The following is a 20,330-nucleotide window of genomic DNA, read 5'->3' on the forward strand; positions in this document are numbered from 1 at the left end:
CATTGCGGAATCCAATGCGTGAAAGAATTTAAAATCTATTCAGTTCAAAAAGTGACTGGGTTAAGTCAGAAGTCAAACGTGAAAATCGTGACTTATGTAAAATGAAAAACGTGATCAACAGGTAAAGCGAAAAAAAACATAGCAGGACAAGTCCTGACGTACAATTCAAAGAATTTTCAATGACTAAACAGAAAACTAGACCTAGAACGGACTATGAATGGATTGGGAAAACCGTTTAGAAAAAAAATCCAATCCAAAAAATCGAAAACAAAATCAAAGTGAAATTGCCGCATGTGAACAAAAAACCACTAGCGAGAGGGCAAAATTTTGTTCAAACACCGTTTTCTCACTCAACTTTAAATTTAGAGCAAAAAAATTTCACGTCGCAAAACCACTCGCTTTTTCGCTCCACTTTCTGTTTCGGCGTGACCAAAATCACTACTACAATTTGACTTCAAAAATCATGAAAATGTGTGAACAGATCTTAAAAAAAGACAGCGCCCCAATACAATTCAAATTCTTTGAATTGTAAAAAGGAGAGCGCCTAAATAATAGCCGTTGAGAGGCTGACAGCGGCTATTAAAAATTACAACAATTTCGTCGCACTTTTAATCTGACTTTTAGTAGTGAACTAACGACACTGTGTTCAGCTGTTAACACTTGTGAACGAGAGAAATTTAGATCACACAAAACGAAAAAGTAAAGGGCGTAAAAGTCACTCGAAGTTAAAACGGTCAAGCAAACATTTTGCACAAAAAGACCAGCACGTTTACAATAATTGCTTCTAACTTCGTTCGCGAGCAATTCAAAACGAACAGGAATTGACAACAGAAACCAAAACGTAAAGATGTCTGTAGATTAATATGAAAGCCAGACACCCAAAAAATAAGATTACGGCAGAAAAATCGGAAGAAATCTTTCCACCGCAGAATTTAACGACATTTTATCCGACTATACAGGCATGCATATAGATAAGTTTTTACGCCAAACATTTGTACGCCAGTTCGTAAAAACGATTTGAAAACAAACATAGCCGACAGATAGCGCTGGAAGATCTGCGAAACGAACTTGCGGGCCGTAGAATACAGATAAAAACAGACACAGATACAAAATGCCTTGAAAATATTGAAACCACCTAAAAAACGATGTAAACTTTAAAAGGTAAATTAAGTTGGCGTGTTCAAACTTAATTCGCAGAAGCCTTTCCATTGGGGACCTTCAGCACACAATGAGTTTCTTTGACCTTGAACTAGCTCAAATTAAACTAAAGTTTTATAGTGCAGAAGTCATTTTGTATGATGATAATCTTATCACGCAAATGACATAAAAACATTAGCTAGAGAGAGAGAGAAGAGAGAGAGAGAAAGCTGTTAGTGAGCATAAAAAATCACGCTAAAAATTTTTCAGCTTTGAGGTGTGAACAAACGTGAAACACAAAAATGAGCATTAGACGAAAAAATAGGAAGACTGCAACAAAGCTACGCTCAGCTTACATCATTGCACTACAATTACAAACGAAGCACGAAATTTTGTAAAAAAAAAACTCGAATTAAGTTCAAACAGATTAAAAGAAATTCAATCATTTTCCATACGTCAAGATGCCATTTTTCTATAGTGAAGTTTACAAACTTTTTTCTACTTAATCAAGAGAAAAGTACCAAATAACAGCTACTTCAAAGCAGTCTTCTCTTCCCCCAGAATGCTCAACAATTTTCACAAGCTAATCTTCTTATATGAAGAACAATGTATCAAGAAAAATTAGAAAAGACCGATAAGATAACGATCTTCGTAACACCTGCATGATCCTCTATGTCCTAAATGTTCATATTTTGAGAATTTTTAGCCCCTAAAAAGCACTAGAAAGTAAATATTTTGACATCTAACACGCTAACAGCATCTCTGCTCCCATTCGCTGGATCGGATCTCTTTAAACTTTCTGAAATAAAAATGAAGATTTTTGTCAAAAATTGCGAATTTTACCTCGGAAAGAGCGATCGCCACTGCTAAATTATGAGCGGCTCAGTTCTCACAGGAAGGTAGACAGGTTTACAAAAGGCTACGTAAGAAAACATAACAATGTAAAAATTAGCAAAACTTGAAATTGTAGTTTCTGCGATTTGAAATTTCCAAAAATTTCAAATTCTAAATGACCTAAAATCTAAACAATTAATATTCATGTTATCCAGCTATCTTTGATATATGCTAGAAGGAATTGAAAATTTTAGAACCTTTTTCGCAGAAATCGGAATCAAAAATTGCTTTTCTACAGTATTATATTATTTATGGCACGCTGTAACAGCCTTGAGCAGCGCTTGGAAGTCATATTAACCATAATATCAACCGTTAAAAAACGGAACAATAAAATAGCACAAAGTTTCAAGGCTTTTCAAACAGTTATTTTCCTTCTATTTCAGTAGTCTCTGGCTCGATCCGAAAAATTGAACATCACGGCTTGTTTTTCTCAAAAGCTCCGGATGGTTGTTTCAGATGTTGAAATTTAAAGTTTTGAAATTAGATACAGTTAAAAATTTGTGCGCCACATGGTTCTTAATAGTTATTAGTGTAATTAGTTGACTCCCTCTTAGAAATCTAATTTTTGTTGGTGGGGGGGGGGCTAAAATTGCAAAAATTAAAAACATAACAATTATAAAAATAATAAACACACCCGGCAGATTGCCGGAAAATAGCCGCCGTTGATTCCAATAAGCATGATTGGGATTGAAAGAATAGAAGATATTGAAAAAAAAAGATTTTAGTACAAAAACATTTTTTAAGTCCGATTTATTTTGATGGCATTTTGTAGTCGAACATAACGTACTTCTGTTTCTGAGAGAGAGGCTACAGTGGCTACTATCAATACCAATAAGCATTAGAGATGGTAATTAAGACTTATAGGAACGACGTTAAAATAGCGGGCATCTAAAATTGGGCTTTATGGGTTTATCCCGTTTCTACTTCTGACTTTGATTTCTTTTATACTGACTCTGTTCATTTTGAATTGCTTTGCTGAGCAACTGATGATCAAAATCACTTTTAGCAGAATGAGAGAAGAGAGAAACTAGCCTAGAGAAGTCAAAAAGATTTCACGTAAAATGTTGAAAAAGCGGCAAAATGAGGTAAAGGGAAACATTTTTTTATTCCACGAAGTAAAAAAAAATAGGAGCGCTATAATAGCCGGCTGAGATGAGGGCGGCTATTAATAATAACAAAAAAAATAACAGTGAATATAATAATAATAATTATAATAATAATGAATTTAACCAAGCCTGGTTTCTACCAATTTGTTTAGCCCCTCTGTGGGGTATTTGAGTTCAATTTTGATGACTGAGTTTCATATTATGAATCTTCATAAGGTGCCCGTCCATATGGATAAAGTTTACATTGGATATTTGACGCCGACCCATCAATTACAGAAGTTCGCAATTCCGCTCTAAATAGTACTGGAGAAGGAAAAAAGATCGTAACCAACAGAGTCTCTTGATATCGATTAGTTGAAATTAGCTACACTGGCGAAAAATAATTTGCATTTCATATGAGTACTAACTTTTCCGCCGAGCAATTTTTTCGAAAGTCCTCGATTTGTGACATCCTTTTTTGATTTCCCAATATTCCCCAGCATTGACTGGCGTTAGACCGTAAATTTTATTTAAATAGTAGTAGTAGTAGTAAAAGACTCAATTCCAAAACAGGAGTGAGGAGATCATTTAGTCCAGGCATCAGGAGAGATTAAGAGCGACAATTTTTACAAAAACATTTTAAAAAATAAGAACAAGAGATATCAATGTTAAAATGAGTAAGTTTTTCAACTAGAAAAATATGTAATTTAGTACGAAATATGCCCAGCGGCATATCGAATTTAATAACATTTAGCTTTAGCAGTTCATTTGCACATCTGGTGGCCCTGACAAAAAAGTTATCTTCGGAGCAGAACTTCTGCGTTTTAGGCACGCTAAACAATCCAAGAGTCGATGACCTTGTGTTGAAAGAACTACTTTGTGTTTCACTCTCCACCTCGGCTTGTTTATTGATCATTTTCCAAAGCAGGACCATGTCCGACTCAATCTTCTGGTAGCAAACTGGTAAGAAAGAAAATCTTTGAAGTTTAGAAACATAATCGCGATCAGAATTGATCCATCTGAAAACTCTTGATTGAAATTTCTCCAGCTTGCGCATATAGGTTATGGAAGGCTGCCATACAGAACAACATTAAAGAAGGATGGAGAGGACAAGGCTTTGATACAATAAAAGTTTCCTCCTTGCTGATATCGTGAAAGGCACGTTTCGCTTTATGAAATAGAAAATCTTTTTGCATTTAGCTAATTTTGTATCAATATGACGTTGCCAGCTCAAATTACTCGATATGGTGAAGCCAAGGTCTTCAATATAGTCAATATAATCCAGTTCTGTCTCACCAAGTTTTAATACTTGCGAACGGTCAAAATTGAAAGATAAAATTTTACATTTGGACGGATGAAAATTCAAGCCATTTGAAACTGACCACTGCTGTAAGGCGTTAAGGTCCTGTTGTATACGTTGTGACTCGCAGCATGTGAAAATTTTCAAATCATCAGCGTACAGAAAATACGATCCATGTGAGATTACATTTGGCATATCATTGATAAATAACAGAAAAAGAAGTGGTCCGATGACACTGCCTTGTGGTACACCAGATGTCACATTACAGAAAGAAGAGAAAGTTTCATTCACTTTGACGCACTGTAAGCGATCAGAAAGATAAGACTCAAAAAGTAACAAAAAACCAGGACAGAAGCCAAGAACTTGAAGTTTAGATAGCAATAAGTGATGAGGAACAGTGTCAAAGGCCTTCCTGATGTCAAAATAAACTGAAAGTGCAGGAGAGCTTATGTCTTGAGATTTATAAACAATATCTAAGTAATCAATCATTTGAGTTACAGTGCTCCTTAATTTCATGAATCCGTGTTGCTGTTTGCAAATTAAAACCTTCACCTTTGGATAAATAAAATCAAACAAAATACGTTCGAATACCAACGAAAGTTTACATAAAATACTTATTGGACGATAGTTCTCAACCAGGTTCAGTGGTCCCGTTTTATGTAAGGGCGTAACATACGATACCTTCCATAACGAAGGCCAGGTGCAATTTTTGGTAACCCAGTAAAAGTTGTTGAACTGCTGGAGATAAAAATAGTTGCACACTCACGAAGAACGAATGAGGGAATATTATCAGCACCCATAGAGCTCGAATCATCACAGCGCAATAATAGGGTTCTTATCTCTGTTTCTGAAAACGTTACGTTGTCTATACACAACTCTGGCAAAAATTCATAAGATGCTGGCACATCGTATTTAATTTTGGGAGAAAAAACGGAACCAAAGAACGTATTAAAACCATTTGCAATCTCGGAGCTAGAGGACAGAGAAACTCCGCTATAGGACATAACAGAAGGTAAAGACTTACTGAAGCCAAGTGTTCTCAGCAGCCTAAAACAGTGAGAATAACATGATAGGTTGAATTTTTCAATGAAAATTTGCTTGTCCAATTCAATCGACTCGTTAAGTGATTTATCAAGTTCTCTTTGTTTTAGTGAGAGCAGAAGTGTCCAGTTTTTTGTAAGCTTACGGAGGTTAGTCTCTTTCTGATTCAGAAGATGCATTGTATGCGAGGAGAAAAATATTGGCGCATTACGTCGCTTAGCTCTTTTCATCTTAACACTTTGACTAAAACTTTCATGCAGATAAAAATACCAGTGCTCAGGATAGTCCAAAGTCTTGATATCGTTGAAACTTAAAAATTTGAACAAGTCAGAAAGATAAAAGTTGAAAGCTTGCGCATTGAATGACGAGCGTGAAAAACCTGATTTAAATTTAGCATCAATCAGATCGAAGTTACAAGAAAAGAAGATCGGGTAATGATCGGAAAAAAAATTTGGTTCCAATAGTAACAGGTAATTGATCCACATTAGACAAGATAAGATCCAACGTGTTGTGACCTTTGTGAGTGGGACCGCTAACAAATTGATTCAAATTAAGTTCGTCAAGTAAATCTAAAAATTCAACTTCCTGAGAGTTAATCGATGTAAATGTTTCCCAATTGACACCGGGAAGATTAAAATCACCGAGCACATAAATATTAACTGTTGTCGTAGGCGAATAGTTGCTGACTAAACATTTGATTTTCGCAAGGTATTCATTTAGGCAATCAGTGAGCAATTCGATGTTGAAGTGAAATGGAGATCCGACTGGGGGTTTGTATATCAATATGAAAAACGACGGTATGCTATCTAGAAGACCACACGCAACAGAGAAAGGATATTGTGGTAATTTAACATCAATTATTTGTGTTTGGATGGAATTAGAAGCAGCAATGAGAACACCTCCGTGTTCCCATTTGCTGCGATCGGAACGTGCCACAACATTGAAATTAGATCCGAGTAATATTTCTGAATCAGAAATGCTTTCAGAGAGCCATGTTTCAGTTAAAAATATTAACGAAATTGATGCTGTTGTCATTATTCTAACCAATTCTTGACGTTTATCCAAGCTGCAAATTGATTGACAATTGAGAAGCAAGCAGTTGGCTTCTGTTAGTCAATCACTGCTCATTTCGACTTCACGCCCTTGATAAAAAAGTTTTAAATTCTTTATCCGAAAGTCTTCTTTATTTTTTCCTTCCCGATGAATCATATGGAAGCGTTTCCCGAGGACATCTTTCTCCTTCTGTCTTTCACTGGATGTCAGAAACTTCTTTATGTATACAGGTTTTACAAAATTTCGCAGGTAGTGACTTCTAGCAAAGCAATTCTGAAGGAAAAGGGGATTGGAGGTTGTGATAAGTATAGGACGGCAGTTTCGCTTTTGTTTGTTCAGGGGATTGACTTTTTTGCCAAGTCGTCTAACACCTGTTACATTGCCGTCGCAAGCTAACCCAATATGCGATATTATGTTTTTGACTTCCATCGAGTACTTCTCGATTTGCTTCAAGTACGAGTCTTCAGATTCAGTAACACCATTTATAATAAACTGCAGATCAGGATTTTTGTACTGAGCGTTTGAGCGACCTGAACTAATGTCAGCGTAGGATGGTAAGATGTCATTGACAGCTTTCTTGACGTCATCGTACAAATGACTAGTAACAGACTCTTTAACAGCTTTAGGAATTAGTTCTGCAATTGATGATGTAAACTTGTTACTTAAAGAATCAAATAAGCCATTCAACTTAGCTTCGGTTTTTGAAGAAGTGAGGATGTTGTCATTCTGCTCGACACACGAGTCACAAAGCCACACACAGTTGCGTTTAGCTCCGAGCCATTTAACTTCCTCCTCGGAGAGGTGAGCACAGGTACCGTGAAACCAAAGTTGACAACTTTCGCACCCAATCGCAGAACCGTCATCCTCTTTGACTCCTTTCTTGCATTGGCCGCATTTGACTGATGTCTTAGTAGAGTTAACTCTTTGATTCCTTGATGCCATTGTTCAAGCATACATTAATATGAAAATATTTAATATGAGATCTGCATAGATTATTAGGAACGATCTTGGCAGCAGACTTAGTGTTCGCAAAAATGCAATATATTCTCCAACGTTGAAAAGATTTGTTGAGCACACTCATTTTGCACAAGCTTGATGCACTTTTTTCATTCCTTTTAGCCTTGTCTTGCTTGCAAACCAGGTGCCTGATCCATAAAACAAGACCGACAGCATGTAGCTTTTAACCAATGTACATTTAACTTTCTTCGGGTTGAGTACGGAATTTTTCCCTTCAGATGCGCGATTTTTTATTTACTTCGCATATAGCAGAATCCGAACGATAGTCCAAAAACAGAGTGTTTGAAAAATAGATTCAGCGCCTATTTTGTTTACATTTCAGAAACTACATTTTCATTTAATCAGAAGAGCTTGCATTTCGTTTTTCGAACACTAAATTGAACGCATTTAAATTTGACGAAACTGAAGGTAAGGAGATTTTCTTTGCTCCATTTGATGACATTGTTGCTCAGTTGATGTCATCTGAAGCTCAGTTATTTTTCAAAGTCCTAAAATTCTTGTGTCATCTGTGTTAAGAAAGTATTCGTTCATAAGAACATCAGGAAAGTCATTAAAGTGGTTTGAAAACAAAAGTACTGCACAGAATGATCTTTGTGGTTCGCCGCTATGTATACGATTGAAAGTTGATTTTCAGCTATACAAAACTACCTACTCGCTGTTTCCTATGGGATTATTATGAAGCAAAGACTCCCAGCAAGGAGTTCAAAACGACACAGTTTGCAGTAATTGTGTTCAATTTGAAAGAGTCAAAGGCTTTAGCGATATCAAAATAAACAATAACTGGAAGCTTTTTGCGTCTAAAGATTTACAAAAATTATTGTAATAAAAGAATTTGAGTGATTGTTGAGTGCCTCTATAAAAAACCATGTTGTTGCCTACAAAATTTTTTCAGTAGAAGCCCTTCGAACTGTCTATACAGCAGTCGCTCAAACAAAAGTGACAATGAACTTCGAATAGCGACAGGCCTGTGGTTATTTATGTCTAATTTGCCTTGTTTCCACAGTTTTGGAAGTTTGCATTTGGTTATGAATCAGCTGAAAAGAGCCACATAGAAAAAGATAAGGGATTGAACGCTTCAGTTAATTTAGACTCAATACGCCGAAGACCTCTTTCTAGAGTGTAAAGTGCTTAATCTCAATCCAACTAAATTTTTCAAAAATATATATCATCCAGAAAACTCTGGATTTGATTAGGTCGGTATGCAAAAGTTTTTTTAATCATTAAAAATGTTCGTTGAACTTTTCCGCTACATCTCCATAGCTAAAAATTTTCTCCCTTGTATTTCAAGACACCGTATATGAGCTTGGGTAGAGTTTCAGCCTTATGGATGGCCTTGGGAAGATTCAGCCTTATGGTCTTCTATGGGCCATAGATTTCTATGGTCTTGGATATGGAATCTAAGTCCCCTTGAAAAGTTTTTGATTTATTCAAAAGCAAATCTAATTTTGTCACTTTGTGCTTAACATGCGATCCAAAAAACGTCCTTTGAGACCTTGTTGTGTTTTTTGTATGGTCTTTGACATTGTATCCAAGACACCATACGCGCCGTACATGACTTTGATATGGTATCTAAGATGGATTTATGGTGGTCAACCCGGGTAATTTCTTTAAGATTTGATTTCAATATAAATTGTTCATCATTAAACTTTATAATTTCTTCATGCTTTAATTTAAATACAACTATTTCTTCATGATTTAATTTTAATGTAATTTCTTAATGATTTAATTTTTAAAAAAATTTCAAGAAATAATTTTAATATAATTAGGTCATGATTTAATTTTAATATAATAATTTCTTCATGATTGGACTTCAATATAATTTTTTCTTCATGATTTAATTTTAATATAATTTCAAGATAATTTTAATATAAATTCTTCTTAATTTTAATATTATTTCAAGATAATTTTAATATAATTTCTTCAAAATTTTAATAATTTCTCCATGATAAAATTTTAATATAACTCGTGTTTGCAGCGGTTTAAAACTTCATCTGAAATTCACACAGTATCCTCCCATTCTGTCACTGGCAAATTAATTTTACTTCACTGGTACTGCTGTTATGAAGAACAACAATGTCTCAAGGACTCTCTTATCTGCATCCTGTTAATTTCCATTCTTTAGCCTCATCACTCCAAGCATACACTGATTGAACTTGAGCTTCTATCACTACCATCATACCATATCAAATTCATATCCATACAATTTATCAATGCCCAGTTAGTACCCTGCAAACAAGTACACAACAACGAGCCCGTTCTTGTTGGGTTCTCTCAATTCAATTAGGAGAATTGGGGCCACATGTAACTCCTAAGACATGTTTATACCAGCACTCACTCACTCACTCATTCAGTCAATATTTGTTTTCGACTTTACACACACAGTACTCAACAACCAATATCAATTCCCACCAGCCATTCCCGTCAAAAACCACGACTGTTTCTAACAGTTGCCTGCCAAATATTTTACAATCTCTTTACTCCTCCCAACCCCCTCCCTCCCCCCCGCCCCCCCCCCCCCCCACACACACACACACACACACACACACACACACACACACCTCGTGCCGCCTCCTCTACCGTCCCTCTAGTCAGGAGCTATTGTGATGTAATTAAACAGGATATTAAAATTTTCATTTCCTGAACATTACACCACTGCGCACCCAGGGGAAATAAAAAGCAGCGCCAAATAAACAATCGGCCAGACCAAATTGCATCAAAAATCCACCAATTTCCGACTGGCTATTTGCTTCACCGCTGCAATTACAGACTTCAAACTATGTCAATACATGTAATTCTTTAGAAATCATTACAATATACACCGCACAGTCATGTCTTTTTGTTGTTCCCTGCGACTAGTATATACTTATGAATAAAGGCCAGTAAGCTCCTTTTGATCGGGCAATATTGATCTCCGTCGAAGTATTTCTGCCATAGAAAAATACGTCAGCGGTAGGTAGCATTTCAAGCTCTCAACAGAATGAGCAACCATTTATAGCTGCAAACTTTCTACTGTCACAAAAGAAAAAAACGCTTGAATTCCACGCCAAACACTTATTAAACAACCAGTGCGAATTGCAGTGCATTATATATATAATAGTTAAGGAAGAGGTATAGATTAATCAAGTAATTTGAATCTGGAAAGTTTGTTTTGAAATTTTTAAGTTGACTGTGACAAATTCAAGCAATACTTCCAATGGTTTGTCAATGAAGCAGAGAAGCAAAGCAACCCTTTTAGACACTTTGTTCTAGAAGTCTAGAAGGTTAACTAACTAATATAAACTAACAATATTCCACACTAAGCAAAAGTAAAAACAAAACTAACGCATCGGAACTTTTTGTTTTAGAATGAAGAACAAAGCTTATTCTTAAGCTAAAAACCTCTTTAATTTAAAAAATGCCCTATCAGACGCCAACAATATGCAACCAAAAAGACGATTAATTTTTTTAATGGGAAATAAACTGAATTGACAATTAACTTGGTTATCATGATTTTAGTCATCAACACAACAGATTAGCAGTTTAATCAATCAAATATCAGCAGTCCGTTCTTTTCTTGACAACAAGAAGTAGGCCTCTATTACAATTTGCTTTTATTCTCCCCACTTAGGTCAGCTAAGAACGTATACCAAAAATTAAATACCACAGTAATGAAAAAAAATTAGGAAGTGCCCCAACTAGTAATTCCGTTGTTAAAAAGTTCAAAAAACTATTTCAAATCAGATTCAAACAATTGACCTCCTCTGAAATTAACACCGAACAATATTTCATTTAAACATAGCTGACTACTGTCGGACTAATTGCTCTCGAACGACTAAAGGACTTCGAGTCTTTTGTTGCGCATGCCTCAGTAAGGTTGTAGTACTGGATTCAGATGATTTCATTAGAGCTTATATAAGCCACTAGCATGATAAAGGTTAAAAATGAAACCAAATTCAGCGCACTTTTCATTTGACTATTTTATCTTCAAATTGTCGCTTCAGGGATTAGCTGCTTACACCAGCGAATGAGAGAGCAAATTAGATCTCGCAAATTTCTAAGGGTGAAAGATGCATAAGTCACTCGAGAAACCAAAAACTCAAACGTCGTCCATAATATCTACTTCAAACTTTGTTTGAGAGCAGTTAATAGCTAAGAAGAGGATAAAAAGGTGAAATTGTGAAATTGGGAGCATGTGAAAGCTTTCCTTGCAAATGCACATAACACTGACATAAACGGACTAACATTGGAAGAATGGATCTCGAACGCTAGGCTGGGTAGCCAAAGAAAGAAGTCAAAAACATAATTGGTACAATTTACAAATATCTTTGAGTGAAAGAGGGTGGGGATTGAAACCGAGGTTCACGGACGCTAATCTGAGATTAAAATCCAACGCTCAGAGAACACCTCGATTAAAAAATTTATATTGCACAATTTATACCACACAAATTTATATTACTAAATTGAGCAATTTATATCACAATAATCAAGAAGTCAACAATCAAAAACTCAATTGAGATTTCATTGAAACCACTCAAGCAAGCAAACGAATGTTCTATAAGAAAAGCGCAAAAACCTTCAGGCGAAAAAAAGACACGTTTACAACAACTTCTCAAAACTTCGTTCGCGAGCAGCTAAAAACAGTCTTCAAAAACTGCACCAAACTACTTTTTCTTCAAGAACAAGAAACCCGAAAAATGTTTTAATTAGAGAACACTGTAGTAGATCGCAAAAAATACTACTCTTTAAATTGTATAAGTAAAATTCTGCCCCATACGTTAGGGAAAACGTCAGGAACATTTTGCAGGGGTGGGGATGGGGGGAGGGGCTGATGTGGCGGGAGAGGGAGTGGGGTCATACTCTAACGACCGCCATTGACACTGAATTTGTCTCCAACACATTTTCGGTGAATTGCATACTAAGAGTCTAGTAAGCCGAAAGGCTGTAATAGCCCTAATGACCTCTGTTAGTTACCTAATTATCCCGTTTTTGAGTACAAAGTCAAAAAAATCAGACGAAAAATCGGTCAGGCAAAAACTCGCATTAAAAAGATCACAGGACTAATATAATTGCTATAATCTTCCTTTCAGAGCTAATAAAAACTACGCAAACAAAAATTTATCCTCGATGTTTTCCTAAGCTAAGTCATTGTCATTTGCTGCCATTGTGTCCCAAAACCAACATTTAACGGTCATCTACTTTAAACAGGCCACGAATAAGCTCTGGCTTTGAAATTAATTTTAAAATCGATAAAATAAGCACTTTCCTCTGTAGAAACAGTAAAAAAAACTTGCGCTACATTCTAATTGTGACAATATTCTCCATGTTTAGCAGTTAAATTTGATACTAAATGATGAATTGTAACTTTTATTTTCTGACACATGATAATTTGAAACATGATATTTTCTGAAACATGATATTTTCTGAAACATGAAAAATTACAGAACTTTTTATAATTGTTTTTCATCAAATCCGTTAATATTTGCTGCCAAACCGTTGAGAATCCTAAAATCAATATGTCAATCTTCAAGTTTTTCATATTTAAGGTTTATTTGGCACTTGGGGGGCGGGGGGTTTGGAATACTGTGCTAATGCGATTTCCGATCCTCGCTTTACTTCAAAAAATTCAACCATGCGGGACACCGATACTTATTACAATGAAATATCAAGCCTACTCTGCAAAAAACTCAAATTTTGTATGGCTTAAAGATCGAATACGTTGTCATAGCTTAATTGATGATTGATTCCAATCAACAAGATCCTAAACAAATATTTTAAGTAAACTAGATATTAAATAAATAAATATCTGCACCCCTTTATCTCAACTTCATGATACGCATTAGGCATGCGAAACCAATCCATCATAAAAATGACAGCACAATAATAATACTTCGCATCATTTCCACTCAAGTCCCCTCATCACGTTAGGCTCTTTATACCCGTTCACTGGTGGAGGAGTGGGGGGGGGGTTGCAAATAGAATGCATCCCTCAAAAAAATTACTTGAACACATGCATGTTAGCATGAATATTTGAGGCAATGTTTGAATTTGAATATTATGACTTGTAACAAACAATCAATATGGTCTGCCTTGTGTGTTTATTTCGTGTATAGTCTGATCACAGTAGCTTTGATCACAGTTGGTCAACCATCATTTCACGCTTTCTTCTTATCCGATCAATTTGTGGCACGACCACGCAATACAAAGCAACGCCACACATCAGGAGTTTAACCAAACAGTGCATGTATCCATAAAAATGTCAATGTACTTAACTTAGCAAAGTTATAATTTTTAAATTGACAAACTACTTGGTTAGAGAACTCATAGTCGAAATCAGTTCTAAGTTTAGTTGATTTTCGAAAGGTTTTCTTACGATCAGGCTTGATCACCCACAAATCACCATGGTACCCACGCAATTGAGGTTGCCTTTTGTTTGTTGACTTTTGTTTGTTCCCCATGAACCCACACAATCGGGTCCTCAAAATTTCGTCCTCATCTACCCACACAATCGGGTTGAAAAAAGAAAAAAAGTTAAGGATTTCAAAAAGTTAAGTTACTCATTGGGTGACAAACGAGTTCTCGCACAGCAATAAATGGGCAACTAAAACTTGGCCATTATGTTTATCATGAAATTCATGAACCGCCGTCAACAATCAAGAAAATTACACACACACAAGTTTCGAATAATTTTGAGGAGCATGTTTTTAGTTTTGGTCACTGTGTTTCATCTGAACATTGTTTTAGTTGTACTGATCCAGTATACTTTACTTAGCAAACATTACTGGATCTAGCTTAGCTATATTTGCATCTAATTTTCCAAAATGAAAAAAAAATCAGCGACATCCAACTGGTATTTAGTTCATGGCTCAACGGATTTAAGGCAACCTGCCTCAGTTTGCACAATTTATGCAAAAAGAGCAACTGAGTATTAGGAAGTGTTAAATACAAAGCACTCAAATAATTGCATACATTCAGTCTTTGTAGTCTCTCAAAAAGGCTGCAGACATCCCTTTTGTTTTATCAGCACAAACAACTCTCTTTTTATGCAGCAAGAGGATTGAAATGGTAGATTGCTCAAAAGTGAGCAATGTTTACTTTATTTGCAGCAACAAAACCACAAATTAGGCTGCAGTAGGTTGCATTGTGTGGGATAAATTTAAATGGTACGCAATTTAAACCAAATCTACATCAATCTTTAACATTTTTCAAGCACCTACGCTAATTTACCACCCTAGTTATTATTAATAAAGGTTTCCGACTTTAACTAGGAAAGGGAGAAATATGTTGCCATTAACTAAGAAAGGTAATTAGCTTATAAAGAACGGAAAACTTGTGGTGACCTAGGCGATATATATCTCCTACTCCTATTTTCAACTACATCGCAAAATGTCAAAGCACCTTCAACCAAAAATTTAAAAACCAAAGCAACTAAGCTGAATAAAACCTAGTAACAAATGATCGTTTTCCCTTTAAAAACGATTTACTGTGGACCTTAATAACCCTAACACATGCGCTCAGATCGTGGTTCTAATTCACTCATCCAGCTACGGTTTCATACAAAATAATTTAAAGGCTGCGTGAAACAACTAAAATCAAAGAAATAAATAAGACGACATAATTGAGACTGTGCGTAGCACGGAATGTTCCAACGAACGTCTCCAGTTTGTCAAACAATTCTTTCTACTCTGAGTTGAAACAAGCTTTTGACTGTTAATTTTTCCAAGCTCAAATTAATGTATTTTTCCGCGGCAACCTTGAGTACAAATTTTTTTCTGCAAAAACAAAGTTTTCAGAAACCTCGTGTTTATATAATTTTACCAGATGAACAAACAATTGCGTTGTCAATCATTTTGCAATGAATAACAAATTTTCATTAGACTCTATTTCAAAAAGAGCAGGAATTTTAAAATTTTAATTCACGGAAAAAAATGAACCAAAAATTGTAGAATATTAAGTGAAGTTCCCATGTGGGCAAGAACTGGTTAACTTAAAATTATTTTAATTCATGTCAATACATGTAATTCTTTAGAAATCATTACAATATACACAGCAGTCATGTCTTTTTGTTGTTTCCTATGACTAGTATATACATATGCATAAAGGCCAGTAAGCTCCTTTTGATCGGGCAATATTGATCTCCACCGAAGTATTTCTGCCATAGAAAAATACGTCAGCGGTACCATTTCAAGCTCTCGCTCCGAATGAGCTACCATTTATAGCTGCAAACTTTCTACTGTTACAAAAGAAAACAAAAACACTTGAATTCCACGCCAAACAGATATCAAGCAACCAGTGCGAACTGTAGTGCATTATATATAGTTAAGGAAGAGGTATAGATTACTCTGAAGTAATTTGAATTCAAAAAGTTTGTTACCAAATTTTTGAGTCAATTGTGACGAATTCAAGCAATACTTCAAATGGTTGGTCAGTGAAGCAGTGAAGCAAAGCAACCCTTTTAGACACTTTGTTTTAGAATGTTAACTAACTAAACTAGCAATATTCTACGCTAAGCAAAAATAAAAACCAAAATTAACGCATCTGAAAGCGCGTTCATAGAGTCTTATTGTTTAAAAAGAGCACGAATTGAAGAACACGAATGTGAAGTTCCCATGCGGGCAAGAACTGGTTAATTTCAAGTTACTTTAATTCACGTGTCCTATATTCACACAATTTTGAAGTTCACAATTTAAAATAAAAGATATTTTCCTCACATTACAAATCGACACGGTAGTGTTTTCGAAAATTTTTTCTAGTTTAGAAACTGACGTCGTTGTAAATCAATGAACTCAAGCTCGCAGATTTCTGTTTAAACTCATTTAATCTTTCAATGAATTTCGGATCAATTGGAGATATGTTCAAAAATCGACCAAGCATCAGGTGAGAACAGAGCGTGTTAAAAAAAATTTCCGTTTTTTTCTCAATTTTCTCATTCGTCTGATGTTAATTCATAGTTTCTACGTGCTCATTGGGATGTAATCAACTGTTCCCCCAAGCGGAACACTTATTTGGAATAGAAAACCTGGGAGGAGTTTTCCAGCAAAAAAATTCTTACCAATAAAAATTTACCTTTGTAATACTTGAAGAAATAGCAATGAAGAGTGTCCAGAGCAAAATTTTATTCAATTTCTGACAAACACAACTACAGAAAACAACTATCAAACAATTCTTTTTAAACATTAATTAAGAGTTTAAAGGCTAAACGGAAGAAATTTAAAAAATTTCCTTGGTTATTCCCATTAGATATTTTTGGCATCTTTTGTTCTCCTGTTTTCAATTTCCACGTTTTAAATCCTTTTTTTTCTGTTTAGGTTACATCGGAGATTTGTTGAACTACCACAAGTTTAAATAGAAGGAGCACAAGAAAATTTTAAATTTTTCTTTTTTGTCTTTTGAATGCATGATCTTTAATGAAGGAATACCGAAATTTCAACGTTATTGTTTTTCCACATAATTGTAATATATAGGCAACAAATTATCGGGAAATAGCCGTCGCTGAACCCATTGGCTCACAACGGGATTGAAATAAAGAAGGAGGGAGAAATTGACAGATTTTCTAAGAGTCAAAAGAGTTCTTATTTGACTGTGCAGATTCAGTTAAATTCTAAAATTATAATTCCATTTCTAAAGTAAAATCTATTGAGTTTATAACGAAAAACAGCTAGCAATTACTAAAAAGAAATTTGATCAGCAAATGCGCTATGACCAAATGACAAGCTTTATCAGTTTATTCCGTCTCTTTTGAATTCGCTCCATTGTCATTGCCCGTATTAGCTATATTGCGTAATTCAATGAGTTAATGGACTAAAATTAATTTCATCAGAAACAGTGAGTTAGGTGAGTCAAAACTCAAACGTGAAAGTCGTGACTTATGCAAACTGAAAAACTAGATCGAAAGGTAAAACGAAATTTAAAAAAAAAACAGAAGCGCTGATGCGCAGGGGTAGGGATGGGGGTGAAGTGGGGGTGTGGTGGGGTCTCAGTAGTAAACTGTCACCTAAACACTTCAACTCCTTAAAATTGTGAAAGAAAAAATAGATTGGATAATGCAAAATTCAAAGCTAGATAGACAAACGTCGTTCGATAAGTCAAGACAGATTTAGAAAAATGCACGAATTGCCTTAAACGTCCTTCACGAGAGCAATTAAACGTTTATTAAACTAAAATTCCTCTTCGAGTCTTAAGAAACACGTACGCACGCACGAACGCACGCACACACACACACAGAGCGAAAGAGAGATACGCGATCACAAACCAAAAAGACACAGGCACATGTAGAAATAGACAGAAAAAAATTAACTACTTAAAACACAACCCTTAGTTAAAGTTTTTCTCTTCCAAACAAAGTTATATCATTTTTTTTGCAAATCGAGTGAGACATTAAACTATGACACTAAACTCTTTTTGGCCAACCGAGTTAGACATTAAATTCTGAAAACGATCAAGCAAATGATCAACTTAACCGACCAATGTCGGACAAATTGCTCAGGAACAACTGACAGGGTTTCAATTCTCTTGTTTTAAACATGTTTTAGCAGCGAGAGAGAGAGGCACAGTACAGGCTAGTGGTCTACTAAAGGATTTCAAATGTTATTAGAGATTAAACAGGCAACTAGTAAGATTTGATTTGAAAAATGACACAAATTTCGGTGCCCTTTTAATTTGAATTTTAGAAGTAAGGTGACGCCAATCGAGTTCATCTCAAAATTTTTAGAGAGCGTGAGAAAAGTTTCATTGAAAAAGTTAGAACATTCAAGCAGACGCACACATAGAGACAACTCGACTTTGTTCAAGACAAATAACTAATCCTGCGTGAAAAAAAACTCGGGGGAAAAATCGATACCGCTGCACAAAATTCTTGGAACAAAAAACACAGGATCAATGTAAAATCAAAAACTTTTAACAACAACTTTATCGTTTGGCCAACCAAACATACTCTTTTTTATCGCTGCATTTTAAAATTTTTTTAGAACATAAAACTTAACCATCAGATGTTGGATAAATTGCTCTCAAGCAACTAACATTGGATTTGCATTCTTAGTTCCTTGCTTAATCTTAGGGACCCTATCTTCAAGGTGACAAGAATCACATTCTCTGCGGGGATGGGGGCATAAGAAGCGCTTCCAATCCAGGAAACTTGCCCTTTCCACTGTAAATTTAAACCTACAAAGCATAGTTCGAAGTGGGTGGAGGGCGAAACGCCCAAGATTCGGTTTCAGAGCATGAATTTACATCTCATCGGCAGCTTCGTAGAGTACTAGTAAAGCTCCTAGAGAATAGCTCAGCAACTTAATAACCTCTGGCTGTACCAGTTCATCCCGTTTCTCAGATTCGCTTAACATTCCGGGCACGCGTAGATATTTACAGAATTATTAACAGATCACAAAATTTTTAGAATTTGTGATCTCAAAAGCCAAATTTCATTTTGGTTCATAATCGAAGTCTGGTTGTTACTGGAATAATGTACCCTGAGTTTAAAAAAAAGTAATGTGACAAAACTAGAAATGCAATCTAAGTTTGTTAGAAACATGCATTCAGTTTGAAAATTAATAAAATTTCAATCTACGATGATTGTTAATTGTCTTGGTCAATTAGCGGAGAATGCGTTACAGTTACCTTTTATACTTGGGAAGTCTTCGATCGCTGTAAAAAAAACAAAGTTTTAGCTCAACGACAGCATAGAGGTCAACAACCAGTTCTGGATTCACCCGGCTATGTCAAGGTTTCCCAGTTCCTGATAGCTTCATATCAATTCCCACGGGCCACAGAGGAACAGCCGTGGCGATTATAATAAATATATTAATCTCTCTTAAAATTCGCTCAATAGTCTTTCTTATCACGTGCTGTACGGGGTAAAAAAAAATAAGTGTACTTTCTCATTGCATATTTTGCCCTCGCATGTTTAGATCATAAAAAAATCTTGAAACGTTTCAAATTCCATGGTCTATTAGAATTCAATTATGAGAAGTCATTCCATAAGCTTATGCACAATTGATTTCGACAAGCCTCAACAATGCTCTTATCGGCTACTGTTTAGGTTGAAACACGTAATATTGAGCCAAAAATGATTTGCCTACTCATAAAACGGTCAACTGAAGGTTGGAAGAGGAAGAAGGAGGAACCGGCAACCAGTTCAAATAAACTAGAGCTGGAAGGTCGCACTATGTAAACTATTTAAACATGATACAAATTAATGTTCAGGTACAGTTAAAACACTATTTAAATAATCACCCGGTCATATTGTCTGCTTATTCTGTTGAAGCCTACTTTATAAACACAAATACAATCTAGTCACAACTTTAAACCTCGAATACTGATATGAACCATAGACAATTGAACGAACTTCATGCTCTAGAATGTTTACTTAAAAAAAGAGCCTGATGATTCTCACTTAAGTAGAATTTTTTTTAAAAAAAACACCACTGTAAACTTTTCCATTCAAGCAGCAGTTGCTTACTTAAATGATAAAAATTGACGAGAGGTAAAATTTCTGACATTTGAAACACTGAAAAATCTGAAATTTTTGAAGTCACACTTGGATTAAAAAACTCCCAAATCTTCTCATATGAAGGCGTACGACTGGGAGCGTAACTGTTTTAACAATACAAGCTGAGCTGAGATAGCACTTAGCAGTGTTGAAGATTAATAGTATGGGTGGTATCAACAATTGAGTTGAGAAAATTTTCAGTGTTTGCATAGTTTCTATACCAATACGCTGAATCTCAATTTTTTGGTGAAAAAATTTTTGGTTTATTTTCTCAAATGGTCCCGCAATTGTTCACGCAAATAGTCCCGCGAGACAAAAATGGTCCCACAATTGTTGGAGCACA

General features: G+C 35.4%; 1 protein-coding gene across 3 annotated transcripts in view; it reads right to left on the minus strand.

The window, feature by feature from the left end:
- LOC142336509 (uncharacterized) overlaps positions 1-20,330 on the minus strand; it is a 47,238-nt gene that overhangs the window by 10,991 nt on the left and 15,917 nt on the right. For 2 of the 3 annotated variants that reach the window (XM_075385402.1, XM_075385401.1), the window contains exon 5: positions 19,117-19,143. The exons of the other annotated variant lie outside the window; for it this stretch is intronic. In XM_075385402.1, coding sequence (XP_075241517.1) covers positions 19,117-19,143 — 27 coding nt within the window. The remainder of the gene's footprint in view (positions 1-19,116; positions 19,144-20,330) is intronic. 3 annotated transcript variants of the gene reach the window in all.

This window comes from Convolutriloba macropyga, chromosome 3 (assembly GCF_964194025.1).
Source record: "Convolutriloba macropyga chromosome 3, txConMacr16.3, whole genome shotgun sequence".
NCBI lineage: Eukaryota > Metazoa > Xenacoelomorpha > Acoela > Convolutidae > Convolutriloba > Convolutriloba macropyga.